We start from the raw sequence: 17,767 nt of genomic DNA, 5'->3' as shown, positions 1-17,767 counted from the left end.
TTTTTTTTACCAAAAATTGTTTTATCGTGAAACTAGCTGACCTTATTAGCTTGAAATATATAATATAAATAAATAAAATATTATGGTGTTTTACGTTGAGACATGGACAAAAATAATTTCTATCAAAAAAATTATACAAAATAATGGTTGTATTTTTTTCTTTCCACAGAAAATAATTTACCTATCTATATGTTAGTACCCACTTAGAATATAAATCCTGTAAAAATAATTTACCTACCCCATAGGTGTGATATTGTAAAGAAAAAATGTATATGATTACTTTGGATATTATAAGTAATAATATGACAATATTATTTGTATAGGTAAATTAATAAGTAGATTGGTAAATTAGTATGTACTACAAAAATGCAGATAAATTAGCTTGTAACAGAAGAATGTATGTAAATTAGTGATTTTTTTTTTAAATAGAGGTAAATAGTTTGTATCAAAAGAATGTAGGTCAATTAGTTTGTATCAAAAGAATGTAGGTAAATTAGTGAATTTTTAAAATATAGATAAATAGTTTGTAATACGTGGTTTTAAAACAGGAGCTCAATTGCTCATTGCTAGCATAATTGAAGGTGAGTAATAATAATATTAATTGACATATTTAGGTCATTGTGGCATAAGTTGTAAATATTTTATAAGGATATGTCATTTATTTGCCAACATGCTAGACTATTTGAATTTTGGATTTTATTTGGATGTTTAATATGAGGTGGGTTTTTCTCTAGACAATATCAGTTACAAGGGCTTATATCTAAACAACCCTAATATTAATTGACATATTTAGGTCATTGTGGCATAAGTTGTAAATATTTTATAAGGATATGTCATTTATTTGCCAACATGCTAGACTATTTGAATTTTGGATTTTATTTGGATGTTTAATATGAGGTGGGTTTTTCTCTAGACAATATCAGTTACAAGGGCTTATATCTAAACAACCCTATTATATATATATATATATATATATATAGAGAGAGAGAGAGAGCCGATTTCGAAAATCTTGTGAGGTCGCCTGATACTTTCTTGCCCATGCAGGACTCATAGTACTGTGCCTCCGAATTCTTGGACTTGTTCTTCCCTCTGAATGTTGTGCTTTATTATGACTTTGCTGTTTAATGAAATCTATCCATTGTTTAACCATCATTTCACTATAGTGATCAAAGAGGACATTTGTTGAGCTGCGTAATATGCACCGGATGAATGCCTGCACAAAGCCTTGTAAATCTTCCTGATACAACACACGTAACCCAGAGATCTGAACCTGACTTTGCTTGGCTAATGAACAAACATCGCAAGCATTATTGGACTTAAAAGGAAAATGTAACAGGTGTTTCGACATGAAATCTAGTCTAGAGGGTGATAAGTGATCCAAACGCTGATGCCACAACTCCGTAGGTGAGAGAACAAGGTTGCATATTCGTCGTGGGCTACCAGATTTTGTTGGAGCCAATGCCACCAAATAATATAGCCCTCCGCGTCGCTTACCCAAACCAATCACTGTCTTCGTCGTCAAGTCCTGCAAAATACACCACGAAGGAAAAAAAGTTACGGAACAATGTAATCCACTTGTAATTTGACTCACAAACATCAAATCTACTTTGAAAGTGGGCACACACAACACATCTCGCAATAAAAAAGTAGAACTCAAGGGAACATTCCCAGTGGAGACTATGCGAGCTTGCTCTCTACTTGGTGATAAAACTGGTGACAAATTGGTGTTTTTGACACCATCAGTGAGTAAATCTGGTGAGGAGGTTATATGATCCGTTGCACCACTGTCTATTATCCATCGACGTAAGGGCAACGGGGATTTTGACAAACCTGTCTTCATGGCAGCGACATTAGCTTTTGGAGTAATGGATGCATCACCTCCTTTATTATTCATTATGTGAAGAATTTGCTGGAATTGGGTGTCAGATAACCCAGACATCACCGACTTCATCTCCTCCAAAGTGGCACTTCTGAAACTTGATTCGCAAAGGAAGAACTGCCTTCCTTTTTAGAACGATTGCGCTTGACTTTGTGGAGACGATGCCCTGATGGATATCCGTGAAGATGGTAACAAGTATCGATTGTGTGAAAATCATGATCACAATGAGTACAGTGCAGAGGCTTGCGACTGGAGGACCCAGACGACCGCGAACCACCTTGTCGAACAGCCATAGCTGCTGTCTCGGTGACTCCGCATGAGACAGTAAGAGATCTTTGCTTCTCTTCCTGGGAAATTGAAGCGTAAGCCTGACGAACAATGGGTAAAGGATTGAATGGCACCATAGGACTCATTGAGGCCCATAAGAAATTGCATCAATTTGTTCCTTTCATTCTGCGCTCAACAAGTGCAGGAAGTGGAGTCACTGTAAGACGCCAGTTCATCCCACAATTTCTTCAATTTCGTGTAGTACGCAGCAATAGAAAGTTGGTCTTGGGTAAGAGAAGCGATGTCCCGTTGTAACTGGAAAATCCGAGGGGCATGGCTTTGTGAACAACGCTCTCGCAAAATTGCATGAGCATCAGTCATGTAAAGGATACTATCAGAAATTTCTGAATTAATGGAGTTGATAATCCACGCAAATATAATGTCATTGCATTTCTGCCATGTAGCATGGTTGTCCGATTTGGTCTTCTAGGAAGGCTAGCTGTGTGACAGTACCATCAACGAAGCTGAGTTTGTTTTTGGCACTCAGGGAGATCCTCATTGCACGGGACCAGGTAGAGTGATTGTTCCCTTTAAGGGGCTTCGAAACTAGCATCATAGATGGGTGATCTGAATTATGGATAAACAATGGGTTAACCGTGCTTACAATATCTTGAATAACCTTGGTTTCATACCTGCAAAGAAATAGATAACCATCTTCAGTATAAGCAACAATTTCATATTATTGATACGGCTCGGATGCACCCTTAGTTCAACAAATTCATCTGATTCATAGTTTGACGGCAAAGTATTTAAAGGACATGAATCCCAGTCCAAAAGTGCTAACTCATTAGAAAGATACTTGATGTTTCCAGAAAAGTTCCCATTCCGAATTTTGAGCAATCTCAGCCTGTCCATCTTTAGAAGGGGATCGTTAACATTCAAGTTAACCTCCTCTTCTTTTGGCAAATTCAACAATATACTTTGGACAGCAGCAGTTTCCTAATATGGGGGAAGAAAGAGTAGTTGTAGCACAAGTTATAGGAAAATACAAAGACTATAAATTAATTAGCTTTAACAATATTGAATCAGTATTTCTACTAATCTCTTACCATATTACTTTCAAGAACATGAGTAATTTCTTTGGAAAGCCACAACCTGCTACGGCTACCCACCTCTTCAGGTCTCTCCCGACAAACAATTTCCCAACCCATTTCTTGTATCATATCGTGCATCGATAATTTTCTTCCAACCGGAGTTAGAAGACATTTTTCCATGAGAACTTTTATATCAATGACTGGATGGTAGCCATAGCTACTTTCCAGTATTCTTGTTATACGATGCTTGTCCTCCCCTTTAAAGAAACATGCAATGTCCAAAAATACTTTCTTTTCTATTTGCTGTAATCCATCATAACTTACTTTAAGCACATCGATAATTTTTCTTTCAGGGTTTTCCTTTAGTCCATCCAATGCACTTGACCATTCTTCATTGCTTCTGCGGAAAGGGGACGAACCTAGGACTTCAATAGCTAATGGAAAGCCATTAGCATATACTACAAAGTTCTTAGATAGCTCGAGAAAATCCTTTCCAACCTGGTTTCCCTTAAAGGATTTCTGAATAAATAGCCCAAGAGCTTCATCATCAGTCAATTCCTTAACCTGATATCTTTCATCCACTTCACGTTCAATCAGCAAACGTTCATCCCTTGATGTGATTATGATTTTACTCCCCAAACCAAACCATGTCATGTGACCACAGAGAGCATTCAGATGTTTTACATGACCCACGTCATCAAGAATGATAAGAGCCTTTTTAGTATGTAGCCTCTGGCTTAATATCCGGACTCCCATCTCCGGATCCTTAATGTTTACATCACCTTCCAACAAGATATCTGAAATTAGTTTCTTCTGTAATTCGGCTATACCTTGCTTTTCAGTTACTTCTCTAACATTGGCAAGAAAGCTGTAAGCTTCAAAGTATTTTTTATCCTTTCAGTAACTACTTGTGCAAGCATTGTCTTACCCATGCCTCCCATACCCCAAATCCTATGACGCGTACTCTGTAAATCCCTCCAACAATTGTTTGAATAAGTTTCGATTCATATCTGCAAAAGATAGCAACTAATAATAAGAATACACCATCTCATGATAAATTAGTCAGCAGACTCAGCACTCAGGTGTCCATCTTTTTTTAGGATCTTCGTGAGGAATACACAGGTGGACTGTAGGTTTCAGAGTAACATTACAAATTGCCAGGGTATTCATACTAATTTATTAAATTGTAGTGAATAAAAGAAAGTATTACTACGGTTTAGTGGTATTCCTTTTCACTTGTAAGTGAGAGATCTTAGGTTCGATTCTCGCCAAAAGTGAATTTGAATCACATTATTGCTAGCCCATTATTAGGTTTAGCCAACTTTCCCACTAGTGTAGACACTCCCCCACCCCTGAGTGTAGATAATATCGTTTTTTGAAAATAAAAAATAAAAACCGAATAGCAGGTCATATGTTCTTTTACTTTAAACTATTATAATCCATAGGGAGGAGAATTCAAACTTGAATGCAAGAGAATAGGCACATTGTCCTAGTCAACGCCTAACCCAAATTTTCAATATCAAATCATATGTTCACCATTTTCACGTATGCATTGTAATAGTTTACTCTGGATGATGTTCATAGGAATTTACGGATCGAAAAGCGGATGTATGCGGATATTCCGTATTTAAAAAAAAAAGTATATATATGTGTACAAGAACTTATACTTTTGATATGTAAGCTAGTCTCAAAGTAAGTTCATTTTGCTACAAAATTATTTCAAGAACTAGCTAATATTATTTCATGTTCATATGTAATTAGAGATATTTTTAGTTTGAATTGGAGAAGGGAATTATGATCAGTTGCTTGATTTTTCTCACAAAGGGCCGAGAGTTTGAGGTGGAACTAACTAAGTAGTTTTGTCTTGATTTATTTTCTCTCAAAGATGAGGTGGAAAGATTGTAATCATTAGGAGTTTGCCTTGAATATAAAATAATGAACCTTGTATACGTTAGGCGTTGGAGGAAAGGCTTGAGTATACAATAGGTTGGTTATAAATATTGAAATCTTGTATTACAATTATGTGTCGGGAGAAATGCCTATATAATAAAGTGAAAACTAAGAACTTAATTCTAAAAATTGGGCTTAAGGGATGAACAGGGGTTAACTCATATTCTAAGGTATTTGGAGTCAAGTGGTAAAGCATGGTATGGGATGTGCAGGCTTGTATGCCCTAAGAATGTGTTAACGGGATTAAAAGGGAGTGAGTACATTCATCCATCTCATTTGCATATATCAAAAGGAATGTGATCTTGTACCGAAAAAAAATCTCTAGTTTTGAGTGTAATGTTTAATGTTTAAAATAATCCAATGTCTTTTTCTCAAAATAAAAAGTAATTCAACGTCATCCCTAGCAGCTTAGTTATGGGTTCTTAAAGATAAGCTTACGGCATGGAATTGGTCTTCTTTTGGATACGTCAACTCTGTCGTGGATAGTTTTTTTGCATGATTTGGAAGTTATGCAGGAGGAAATTGCTTCGCTTGGTCCCTCTAATGATACATTTGCACGTGACATGAGGCTTTTAGGTTACAAGAAATGTTTTTGAAGGCTAAATCACGAGCTCTCGCTGGTTATCTCTAGGGGATAGAATACTAAATCTAAATTTTTTCACTCCATGATGGAATTCAAAAAGCTTCATCAATCCTTGGCATCAGTTGGTGTTGGTTCCCAAATATTGAATGATCCGTCTACTTACAAGATCACATTGTGATACACTACAAGACTTTGTTCTCCTCGGTCGACGATACAGTGAATACTAGGCTAGTTGAAAGAGTAATTCCTACAACAGTTAAAATTTTGGATCCTTTTAGTTCTTCGGGTCCTGATGGTTTCAATGCCTATTTCTATGTTACATGCTGGAGCATAGTTGGTCCAGATGTAGTTTTGGCTATTCAGAGTTTTTTCAGTGATGGGAAAATTCCTCTTCATTATAATTCTAACCGGGTCATTCTTATTCCTAAGGTTCCACGTGCAGACTCAGTTTATCAACTCCGTCCTAATGCTCTGGCTAATTTTGTCTTCAAAATCACCACTTGTATTCTTACCTATAGATTGGGCCTGGTTGCCTCCAGGATTGTATCCTCTCAACAACATGCTTTTCTTAAAGGTCGTACCATCTCTGATGCCACCATTCTCACTTTCTGAGTGCTTGAATTTTCTTGATAAGCGATATGTGGGAGGTATTGTTGCAATCAAATTAGATATACAAAAAGGCTTTTGACACTTTGGAATGGCCTTTTTTGTAACGTGCTCCGAAAGCTTTTGGTTTCTCCCATATGTTTGTTAATTGGGTGGAGGAAATTCTACGATCAGCTTATCTTTCTTTCTTATTTAATGAGCAAGTTTCTGGTTTTTTCCTGTTCTAGAGGTGTTCGTCAGGGCAATCCCTTGTCTCCTCTGTTAATTGGGTGGAGGTTTTGAGCCGTGACTTATCGATGTTAATTTCCTCTGGTGGTTCTAATGCATCCCCAACGGGGTATATGTGCCCCTTCTCATGTCTTATTTGGTGATGATATTATGATATTTTTGTGAGGCATCCGTGCTAATCTTAGACGCCTTGTGAGATTTATTATGGAATATGGGCTTAACTCAGGTCAAGTAGTCAACAAGTCAAAATCTTTGGTTTTCTTGGTTAAATATGCGGAACCAAGCATAGATCTATCAAGAACCTTTTTGGTATTGGAGAGGGTTCTTTTCCACTCAAATTCTTGGGTGTTCCCATCTTTCAAGGTCGATCTATGCGGAGTTACTTTCAGGACATTGGGGATAAAATAAAATGTAAACTCTCAGCTTGGAAGGGTCTTATGCTTTCTCAAGCAGGTCGTCCACAGCTTATCACGTTTGTCATCCAAAACATTTTAATTTATAGTTTTCAAGTGTACGCTTGGCCTCGTCTTCTTTTAAATCAAGTCCAACATTTGGATAAGGAATTTTTTCTGGTCAGGTGATCTAGACTCTCATGGTACTCTTCTAATTTCTTGGACAAGTTTGTTTAGTCGACCAAAGCATCTTGGTTGCTTAGAGTTAAAGGATTTGGCGGTTCTAAATCTCTTGTTACTTTTAAAGCGTTGTTGGGATATTGTGGATTCCCACTCTAGTGGCTATCTTCAAGCATGCTCGCTTCTTGCATAGAGGTTTGGTTCATCTTTCTGTTTATAAAAAATCATCGGTGTGGCTGAGTTTTAGAAACATTCGACTTGGATTATAAGTGATGGTTCTTAAGTTTCATTTTGGTTTGATAATTGGTTGAGCAGTCCTTTGATTTCCTATCTTGACATCCGTGATACTCTTGCTCATACGGTCAAAGCCCTAGTGAGAGACTTTATACGTGGTTCTCATTGGGAATCATCACCGGATTTCATCAATCCTTTTCCTGAAGTTGCTGCTTTAATTATAGTTATTCCCTTCCGTTTTAGAAATCTTCCGACGCTTTATGTTGGTCTAGATCTCTCTCTAGTATTCTTATAGCTAAAGAGGCTTATTTTCACTTGCTTAACTTTGATATCCAAGTGCCTTAGGGGAAAATCATTTGGTCTCATCGGATCCAACCAAGGCAAAGCCTAATTGTTTGAAAAGTTTTACATGGTCGTTTGCTCACTGATATAGTGCTTCAACATATGGGATTTTCAATAGTTTCTCGTTGCTCATTTTGTAATTCTGTTGGGAGTTTCAATAGTTTCTCATTGCTCATTTTGTAATTCTATTGTTGAGTCTCTATCTCACATTTTTGGGAATGTTCTTGGAATGTGGGTCTTTGGTTTTGGTTGTTAGAGCTTTTTCATCATCCCTATCTTATGGTTAATCAGTGCTACATGTTTTTTTATGGAACTTTTCTTACATCTTTTTCTGGTTCTGCTCGAAAACTTTGGATTATAGTGGCTTACACTTTGACTTGGCTCTAGTGTGTTTTTCAAGTGGTAGCTTATCCTTCGTGACTCCAGACTTGAAGACCATTTCAAATATTCAGGACAAAATCTAAAAACTTGGGTTTTTGAAGAATCTTATAGCTGTTTGGTATAACAGTATGTCCTGTCTGCTGTTTGTACTCTCTCTTTCTCTCTCTCTTCAGTGTTATTCCATATTGTCTAAGAGCATATCCAGTGGAGTCCTTATATAGGGACAAGTGGACAATCACCATATAAAATGAGCAGTGTTCTAAAAAATGCCCTAGGCGCCTAGCAACCGAGGTGTTTTTGGGTAAATTGCGCGGAAAAATCAAGTGGCTAGGCGGGCTAGGCGGGCTGGGCGGCTAGGCGGGCTAGGCGGTCCTAGGAGGTTTTTTATTTTATTTATTTTTTATTAATTGTGTGCTTTTTTCTTTTTTGGTTTCATGGTGGTATACTTATGGAAATGTTGTATCTAATTTGCAAATGATGGATTTACTACAAGTTCATCCAATACTTATGGAAATAGTGTACCTAATTTGCATTTTATCATTATTTTATTATCCATATAAGTATAGTTTTTTTTTAGGTGTCAATATGCACTTATTTACAAGATATACAAGAAATTTACCTAAATCCGCCTAGGCCGCCTAGGCGCTAGGCGCTAGCCCGCCACCCGACTAGCGCCTAGCATTTTTTAGAACCTTGAAAATGAGTATAAAACAAATATAGGGACAATGAATCTCCAATTGATCAAAAAGTGAGTCCTTAAAGTATGGGGACTTGCCAGATACTTGGTGTATGTACCCACATATAGGAGCTGAAATGGTGGACCCAATAGGACAATTTAAGTGGAAAAGCAGGCGTGGATCCCAGTCACATGACCTTGTCTTTTTTCCTTTTCTTTTCAACCATTTAAAATGAAGGTTCCATATTGATTCTTGCTTTTCAAATTCTTTTACCGTTGAAAGATCAATGGTTCCAATTAAATACCGTTTCAATTTAGGTTACTCTCTCATGTTGGTTTTCAAATTCTTTTGTTTTCTCTTTTCATAATGCCTTCGTTGAAATATTAATATTTTCAATTTGGGTTACTCTTTCATTTTGTTCTCTCATCATTGAAATACCAAATTATCTAACCAAAACTTACCACAACTTCATCTCCTATACTCAGTTCACTTGTACTCAATTCACTCATTCTAGTTATGTTTTTGTGAAGAAATAAATTAGTGTTAGAATTTGAATTTTTTATTATTAAAATGTTCACAAAATATTTTACGAGAAAGTAATGTTAACATAAACAAAAAATGTGCACCTAATCAAATTATCACATAAAATTGTAAAAACCTCAAATTCAGGGATTATACTATAAGGACTCTCACATTGGAGGCAATATTCCTTTATGGACACAAAGATTATCTTTAAATCTTTAAATGAGTACTCAAAGGTGGTGGTAGGAGTCCCTAAATAGGGACTCCCATTGGAGATGGCTCTAAATATATGCAAATTCAGCAAACACCTTACCTTCAAAGGATAAGTTCAGAAATAGTAATCATTCGTCACCATAAAGTAGAGAACAAAAAACACAAGTCAGAACCAGTGCACCTTTTCCGACAAGTAGAAGTTGAGGGAGCAACACGATTAACAATGGCGCCGGCAAGTTTGTAGGATATACGCCGGCGACGGAGACATGAAGAGCCTGAGGTCAGTATCAATACTCAGAGTCGGAGTTAACGCGTGCTAATTAAATCCCTCCGAAGGACAATTGATTTGTGTGAATGCTTGCAGACAATGAATACTAAATCCTCCAATAAAAATATGTACTCAACATAACTCTAGTTTGACTCCGCATCCCAGGCCTACCTGGATAAGTTCTTGCGTCCGGACGCCCGTATAAGGGATCCTTGGTGGACAACCGGCGGTATAACCCCCATTAGTATCTCTCTCATACAAAATCAGAAAAAGTAAGCACGCGGTATATAGAATAGAATCAACAGACGAACAAAGTGAAACCGAGACATATGCGCATGCAGCAACCCCCATCATCATCATAGAGAATTGGAGGCAGTTGGATTCTTGCAGAGTCACTTTCGTACAAATCTAATTAGAATTTAAAACATGATCAATGCCCTGATAAAAAAGCTACAACTAATAGCACACCATTGCAGAACTGGGGTTGGTATCTCCACCAAATGAGAGTCGGATTCATGGAATCACTATCTTACATGGAGGGCAGCTTACAGATGGTGAAAATCGGATCCAAAGAATCTCTACAATTCTTACCCCGTCTGTCACCTTATCTCAATACTTCAGTTGACACTCGTTTTCTTTTTCCATTTTGTGCTGCGACGAGAGGGAACAGTTTAGATCTTGCCATCTAGTTTCAATCAGCTGTTTCCTCACTGCACAACCCACAAGTTCACCCCAAATACTATTTCCAGGATATTCTGGACTGCCTCCATTTGGCTCTGCATGAATTCCAAATTTGCTATCGGGAGAGGGAAAGTTCGATCAAATCTGAGTCTCCAACCAACAACACCCAGGTGGCACTTGTATTTGCAGCAATGAAGTGACTACTCATCTTCTCAAGACGAGAATTCTTTTAGGCTACTGTTGCCATCTGATTCTGACTTATCACACTCCTCTGCTCCAGAACCCAAATGACCTTCTGGACTATCAAACAGTTCTCGATCTGGAAGGAAGTATCCATCCTCTCGAGGCTTATAGCCCTTCCCTCTCCAAACCACAATCTGTTCCTTCTCAAATGTCACCAGGATGCAAGGAACAAGATCCTGTAGCAACAGTAAAGTTTAAATACGAGAACTAAATAAACAGAAGCAATCATGCTATTCATGCATGCAAGTACACATTTAGGTTTCGAGCGCAGTTCGCATCAACAAAGCCATGAAAGTTGAGACAGCAAGAAACTATTATGGTCTTTCGAGGATATTCAAGCAACTGTTCCCATCATAAGACATGTCAGATACAGGAAGAAACGCAGTAGGTAATCCACATGACTAGCCATTTGAATGCACTTTCAACTGTACACAGAAGTAAGCTTAAGCAGAGAAGAAAAAACAGGTTTGACAAATTACCCGAAGTTTGCAGCCTATTTTCTTGTAATCACTCTTCTCAAATCCCTGGCAATCTATCCGAATCAGCTCACAGCAGAGAAAAGCATCTCTGACCATGGATACCAAACTACCATAATAACCATTCTTGGCTGCAGTTTCAACAAGATCGTAAATAATAAGTAGAAATGCATCTTACTTCTCAAGTCATCAAGTCCATAAACCAGAAAAAGGACGTACCAAGTTTTGTTAAAGCAGGGACAGCTAATCCTCTCTTTCTCATTTCCTTTGTTTCCGCAATGCTTAGGCCATCAATTGTAGTTTTGATCAGCTTGGGATAAACAGGCTCGTGTGGTTTCCACAACATTAATGGAATCACGGGCCTCTTCTTGGGGTTATAGTTCCTGCCTCTGTATAATACAAGTACACCACCGTGTCTGTGGATGATTTTTCCAAAGGTTTTGTCCTGCAACATACACATGAAACCTGCATTTAGCATTTCTTCCAAGTTCCAAGAAATAATAGTGAATCATGTAACCATTCTCATATATAACTCAATTCATCATGTAACCATATTGTAAAAGACTTGAGGAAAAGAGAAAAATGAAACAACGATAGATCCATCAGAGGAAAGATACAGAGCAGTAATTAGAGAACATAAGATACCTCAAGCTGATTGCAAACATTTTTCATGTCAACAGTCGGAACACCTATACATTTTATCCTCACTGCCTCATCGAATTTCCAATGGTTATGAATATCATTCAGCATATTGTGAGTCAAACCATCTCTCCCTACAAGAAATTAAATCATAGTACACCATAAGACGATAACAGAGATAAATTAGAGGGGGAGATGAATAAACATAAAAGACACAGCTTATTCTTGTTTAGTAATTGCTTAGTGATATAAAAACCTTTAAACATTACAAGGAGGATTTTTGACGGAATAGGGATTGCATCAACCAGTTTGACAAAATAAAACAAGCGAGAACAACCGGAAGAAGCAGACGCACCAAATAGAAACCAAGAACATAAGACCATACCCTTATTACTCACAAATGGAAGTAAAACCGAAATACAAAATACCATTATTATCAAATACTCTCCCCAGCTCCCATCTCAGAAACCTCAAAACCATAGCAATCAAAAGAAAAGCAGACCCCCAATCCAACAAAAACGGTAGAGAATACAAAACGAATAATCAAACACAATCGAAATAGACAATGTACAATACTCTGAACCTCAAGCAACTCAATGCTGAGTAGCCCTCGTACAAACTCTACAATAAAGCAATTATCAATTCCCCACATTCCTCAATCCAACAAAGCTAATGAAACACAAAGCAAAAATTCATACCCAAATTAATTTGCCTCTTGGTTTTGGGCCTCTGGCACTTTTCCACTAAGATTTTCCTCTCGGCCGGACTGAGAGGCTCTCCCTGAACCTTCTCTCTCCTCCTCCTCCTCTTCTCCTCCAACTTCGGGTCGTCCTCCACTCCCTCCACCGAGCGCACCTTCGAGTCCACGGCCGGGGCACACACTCCGATCCACTCGCGGTCGATTCGGCCCGGCCCAAAAGGCGAGTACTTGGGCTCCCGCAGCCCGATGGGCCTCACAGCCGGGTTGCTCTCGGTGTAGCTGTACCTGAAATCGAAGGGCAAATCAGAATGTATCGGCTTCTGACCCGTACGGTCGAGGGACGACAGCGGGCGGTACTGGGGTTTCTGTTTTTTCTTGGGGATATGATCAGGGTTAGGGTTATGGTCTTGGGGGTTTGGGGAAAGGGATGGTGGGGGTTTGAAGGAGTAGCGGTCGTGGAGTTTCGAGGGGTTGGAGAGGTGGCGCGTGAGAAGGAGTGCGAGTGGGTTTGGCTTTTGGCGGGAGAGCTTGGTGAGCAACATGGAGGGCTTTTCTTCGATGTGTGATGATTGAGTGTGAGCGGAAAGGGCGAGTAGAACGCGAGCGAAACTAAAACCCCCCTCCGGGGCTTTTCTTGGATATGTGATAATTGAGTGTGTAAACAATTTAGAAATTATATATCAAGATTTATTAAAATCAATGTTCTTCTGTTTAGTTTTTTTGTATGTCGTACATATTTGATAGTTGTATTGTTAATTGAGATTTGATTTCTGATAATTTTAATTGATAAAATTTAAATACAACTGTAGAAGCATTAGTAATATTTTTATCATTGTTCATATGCACTTTCACTTTCTTGTTGATAAAGATTGAGGATTCAAATTTAACAATACTTTTGATTTTTGAGTATTTTGATTTTAGCGAGGGATAATACTTTCTGATTCGACTCAATTAAAAATGTCACGTGGTATTTTGTTTTTAAAGTTTAAGAAAAATTAATAAAATGTCCATTATTTTTTAAAACAACAAACATGTGTTAAAATATTATTGGACAAAATCAAAAGGTGAGTGGATGAGTGAGCCCCGTATAGGTTTTCTCAACTTTAGAGAACAAACATATTTTATTAACCATTTGCCTTGTTGACTAGGGAAATGAGCAGTATCATTCGAATCCCTTTAAGGTAACGTAGAAATGGTGATCAACCTTCAATTACTGGTTCGTGTTCTTTGTTTTGCTTTGCAACCAGTGAAGTGTAAATTTACATAACATAGAAGAAAGACAAAAGAAAATTTACAGAACCAAACATCTTTTGTCGCTTTATTCATTGTAAATCATGCAACTTTCCAAACAAATAGCAACAGCGATATGGAAGTTCTTCATCCTTCTCTTCTCTCGTCACTTCATTTGTCGAATCAATTGTTTGTACCCTGTATCGAGTGGTTTCCGTATGAATAATCGCCATCGGAGAAAAACCATAACGATTGCATGCAAGATGGTACACAAAATTATGAAGGAACTAACCTGCAAATAGAAATCTATTCAATCATTCACCCATTCAGAAAGCAATGGTTTATTTGAGAAGAATGCCTCCAAATTCGCTACTGCTAGATCACTCAAATCCTTGAAATAGTCTTATGTTGTATCAGCTTGATGCGGTGACAAGACAACATTATCAAGTCCAAAGAGCGCTTTCAGAACTTCAGACTCATTCTCAAACACATCTAAGCCAGCACCCTTGATCTCTCCTTGCACCAAACACTGCACCATTTCCTCCTCATCGATAATAGCTCCACACCTTACATTAACAGTCACCCCATCTCTTCCCAATGCCAACGAGACTTTCTTGTTAATCATGTGGTGGGTTTTAGCAGTCAACGTGAAGTGAACGACAAGCACGTTGCTATAAGTTGCAAGTTCACAAACATCTATTCAGAAAGGGTATGAAACAGATGGTTTTTCTTTCCTTGAGTTGTACAAGATAATGCAATCAAATGCCTCAAGTCTTTTAGCAACCTCTAAGCCAATGTGTCCCAATCCAACGATACACTTACTTCCCTCCAATCTGAAATTTCCTATAAAGAAAACACTTTAGATAACTAAACACAAGAAAAAGAAAAGAAGGAAGATTCATAGTTCTATATACAAATTTCAATGCTTAACATTATCAATTCTAAAGTTGGAGGGGAATTGGCTTGTTCATGGCTACAGTCAAGAAAATGCCCCTTGATTTCACCTTATTTGCAAGAAAGCCATCTTATTTGGGGCTTGGGTTGGAGGGTAATTATGAAAAGATAGGAGGGTAATTTTGTCCGTGGGATTTGGGTGCCCTGCTATACACGTGTTGGGCTGACCATTACATCAGGTTGCGTGTGGTGGGATTTGGTGAGGGGATGGATTAGAGAGAGCCTTCAGCTTGTAGAGAGGGATGGAGAAAGAGAAAGAGATGTTTACAGTAATAATAGCTGACACTACCAGCTCAGCTTAGCTAATAGGCTATTGGTAGTTATATTAGTTTGGGTTGTTATAACTGACTGATGTAAACGGTGCAAGCTATATAAGTTGTAGCTACATCATTGTAATGACTAAGTCTGATCAATACAAAGTTTCTCTCTAAGCATTCATTCCTTCTCTCTAGAATTCTTCTTTCTTCTTCCTTCTCTCGTTCGAGTATTTCAATAGATTTTTTGGTTTTTGTATATGTTAACATGGTATCATCGCCGTGTGCGTTCCTTGGTGGCCGTCGTCTTCCACTCATGGTGGTTGTTCCCAGAGGTTATTCTTGGTGCTGAAGGTTTATCAAAATTGTGGTGTTTGAATTCTTGAAGTTTAGTCGGCGTTATGCATTCATCTCAAGTTTCTCGAGTTTTTCTATTTTCTGCACTCTATGTGTTTGTGAAAATGTTTCAAGATTATTTTCTCTGGGTTTGTTGATTTTTGTGCAAAAGAAAACAAGGCCGATGCCATCTTTCTGCAATCTTGATTTGGGATATAAGGCCAAAGCCATTATCTTGGTGTAAGTTGTCTGTTTCCTTCACAAGGCCGATAGTCGGAGTGAAAAGTTATGTTTCAAATATTGTGTGTTACTCCTTAAAGGCAGATAGCCAGAGTATAGTTCTTGGAAAGTATTGTTTGTTGTTATTGTGTGCAACTCCATTAAGGCCGATTGCTAGAGTGTAGTTCTTGTTGAAATCTTGATCAGTAATTCTTGTATTCTTGTATTTCTGCCAAGATGGCTGAGTCCAATGTTAAGATTGAAAGTTTATTAAGGATGTTGACAGTAAAACTGAAAGATGATAATTTTTTTAAATGGAGTTATCAATTTTCATTTGTGTTGAGGGGGTATGATTTGTTTGATTTCTTCACTGGAAAATCGCCATGTCCACCTAAGTATGTGTTTAATACAGAATCTGGGGTTACAAATGAAATTACTGCTGCTTACAAAAGTTAGGTGAAAAAGGATTTAACTCTGTTAAGTTTGCTAATTGCAACTTTTTCAGATGATGCTATGGAACATGTGGTTGGATGTAAGACATCTCATGAAGCTTGGAAATGTTTACAAGAGAGATTTGCCTCTGTCTCAATGGTTTGCGTGAATCAACTTAAAACTGAATTGCACACTGCTCAGAAAGGTGGTGAATCTATCGATAAATTCTTAATGAGACTAAAGGGTATAAGAGATCAATTGTTATCTGCAGGTGAAAAGGTTACTGATAATGATTTGATTATTGCGGTTCTTTCTGGTTTGCCTGCTGATTTTGAGATGATTAAGACTGTTATATTGGCAAGAGACTCTCTTATGTCTCTGTTTGGGCCCAAAATAACAGTTTGGGCCGAAGGAGGAATCACTTTCGGCCCGGGAAGACGTACGGCGAGAGGGTCATGGGGCGTTCAGCTCATGGGCTTCTAAGCCTAGGTCGGTTAAATCAGAGTGCAAGTCGAGTCCTAATACAATAGGGACCCTCGACGAGATCAGTAAAACTAGAAGGCGAAACCGGCTTAGTTAAGGACTAGATTCGTAGTCCTAGCAGAGATAGGACTGATCGAGGTAATGTTAATCCGGAGAGGGAAACCTAGTTCGAATAGGATTGGAACTCGGGCTCGGTGTTCTGCTACTATAAATGCAAGACATTCAGCAATGGAAGAGCCCCACAAAAATCAATACAAAATTGCCCTGCGCAAACTCTCACAACTTGAGATCTTTTTCTTTTCCTTTTTCGCTGACACATCTTCCGTTGGCATCAACAGCACTGTGGAAGCAACCGGTGGTATCTTAAGTCGGCATAGATAGCTCTGTCACCGTAGAGTCGGTCGGTCTCGCAGTATCTTCCGTTGGCATCAACAGCACTGCGGCGAGAACGGTCGGTTACCTATCCAAGTCTCGGTCGAGAAGGGTTTTCGAATCCTTGGTGGTCGAGGTCATCTCATTAGCCTTCTCGGCGAGGTGAGGTGTCACAGTTATTACATTCGGCACATTGCAAGCCGAATTCGGTTCGTGAACTTTGTAAGAAATAGCAGCCTTGTCTTCAGGCTCGAGAACCCAAGAGGCCGAGACGTGTTCCTTTCTCGGCCGCAATCGTAAGACGCAGAAGTCAGTAGCGCGACTTAACACAGCATCATCAAATTTACTCCTCGGCCGAGCCTCGGCCGACGAGTTGGCACGCCCCGCAATCACCGAAGGACGTAGTTAGCTTAGAATATACTCGGCCTGCGCGCCACGTAGGCTTTGTAGTTTCTAGGGTCAACAGTCTCTAAAAGATTTTCAAGCACAATTACTTGTAGCTAAAGGAAGCATTGAATCTAGAATGCACTCTTTATCCATTTCTATGTCTACAATGGTTGTTCAAGGAAAAAGGTTGAATTTACAAGATTTTCAAGGGTATGAACATGGTAAGAGTTCTAATTCTTAGAGACCTCAGACAAGTTTCAGTAATAATTAGTTTGGTACTCATTTTAAAAAAGGAAATGGTTTTTCAGGAGTTGGAAATGGTACTGGCAGTAGAGCTTTTCAATCTTCACAGAGAGGAAACTTTAATAATAGAAGGTTTGGAGGTGGGAATCACAATTCTAGGTTCTCATTAGGGTTTAATAACAGAAATGGGAATAATGGTTACTCTGGAAGTGGTAAAAGTGTTGCAGGACATGAATATGTGAGTAATGGGTTTAGCTTAAATAACTCATTTGCTGGACAAGGCACACAGAAGTCAAATTGGA

General features: G+C 38.4%; 2 protein-coding genes and 1 pseudogene across 2 annotated transcripts; all 3 read right to left on the bottom strand.

Annotated features, from left to right (window-relative positions):
- Positions 1–2,338: 2,338 nt before the first annotated feature.
- Positions 2,339–3,996, bottom strand: LOC126601877 (disease resistance protein Roq1-like). The gene is made up of 4 exons (XM_050268649.1): positions 3,256–3,996; positions 2,839–3,145; positions 2,660–2,773; positions 2,339–2,550 (listed from the first exon to the last, which is right to left on the bottom strand). Exons 1-4 carry the CDS (start codon positions 3,994–3,996, stop codon positions 2,339–2,341), a joined length of 1,374 nt encoding a protein of 457 aa, XP_050124606.1.
- A 6,083-nt stretch (positions 3,997–10,079) lies between these two features.
- Positions 10,080–13,210, bottom strand: LOC126613872 (CRS2-associated factor 1, mitochondrial). Its single transcript, XM_050281490.1, has 5 exons — positions 12,554–13,210; positions 11,862–11,989; positions 11,436–11,661; positions 11,220–11,347; positions 10,080–10,916 (listed from the first exon to the last, which is right to left on the bottom strand). Exons 1-5 carry the CDS (start codon positions 13,095–13,097, stop codon positions 10,710–10,712), a joined length of 1,233 nt encoding a protein of 410 aa, XP_050137447.1. The 5' UTR covers positions 13,098–13,210; the 3' UTR covers positions 10,080–10,709.
- Positions 13,211–14,095: 885 nt separating this feature from the next.
- Positions 14,096–17,767, bottom strand: part of LOC126601870 (glyoxylate/hydroxypyruvate reductase HPR3-like) — a 52,758-nt pseudogene continuing 49,086 nt past the window's right edge.

This window comes from Malus sylvestris, chromosome 2 (assembly GCF_916048215.2).
Source record: "Malus sylvestris chromosome 2, drMalSylv7.2, whole genome shotgun sequence".
Taxonomy (NCBI): Eukaryota; Viridiplantae; Streptophyta; class Magnoliopsida; order Rosales; family Rosaceae; genus Malus; species Malus sylvestris.
Note: the sequence above shows the minus strand (reverse complement) of the source record. Positions and strands in the feature narration are given on the sequence as shown.

Bases quoted from the DNA above. Each gene is read 5' to 3' on its own strand.
- LOC126601877 (XM_050268649.1), bottom strand. From the start codon at position 3,996: ATGGGAGTCCGGATATTAAGCCAGAGGCTACATACTAAAAAGGCTCTT. The intron at 3,146-3,255 runs GTAAGAGATTAG...CCCCCATATTAG, and splicing joins ATGTTCTTGAAAGTAATATG to GAAACTGCTGCTGTCCAAAG. The intron at 2,774-2,838 runs GTATGAAACCAA...TCCATAATTCAG, and splicing joins GGTTATCTATTTCTTTGCAG to ATCACCCATCTATGATGCTA.
- LOC126613872 (XM_050281490.1), bottom strand. From the start codon at position 13,097: ATGTTGCTCACCAAGCTCTCCCGCCAAAAGCCAAACCCACTCGCACTC. The intron at 11,662-11,861 runs GTATCTTATGTT...TGTATGTTGCAG, and splicing joins ATGTTTGCAATCAGCTTGAG to GACAAAACCTTTGGAAAAAT. The intron at 11,348-11,435 runs GTACGTCCTTTT...TTGAAACTGCAG, and splicing joins CCCTGCTTTAACAAAACTTG to CCAAGAATGGTTATTATGGT.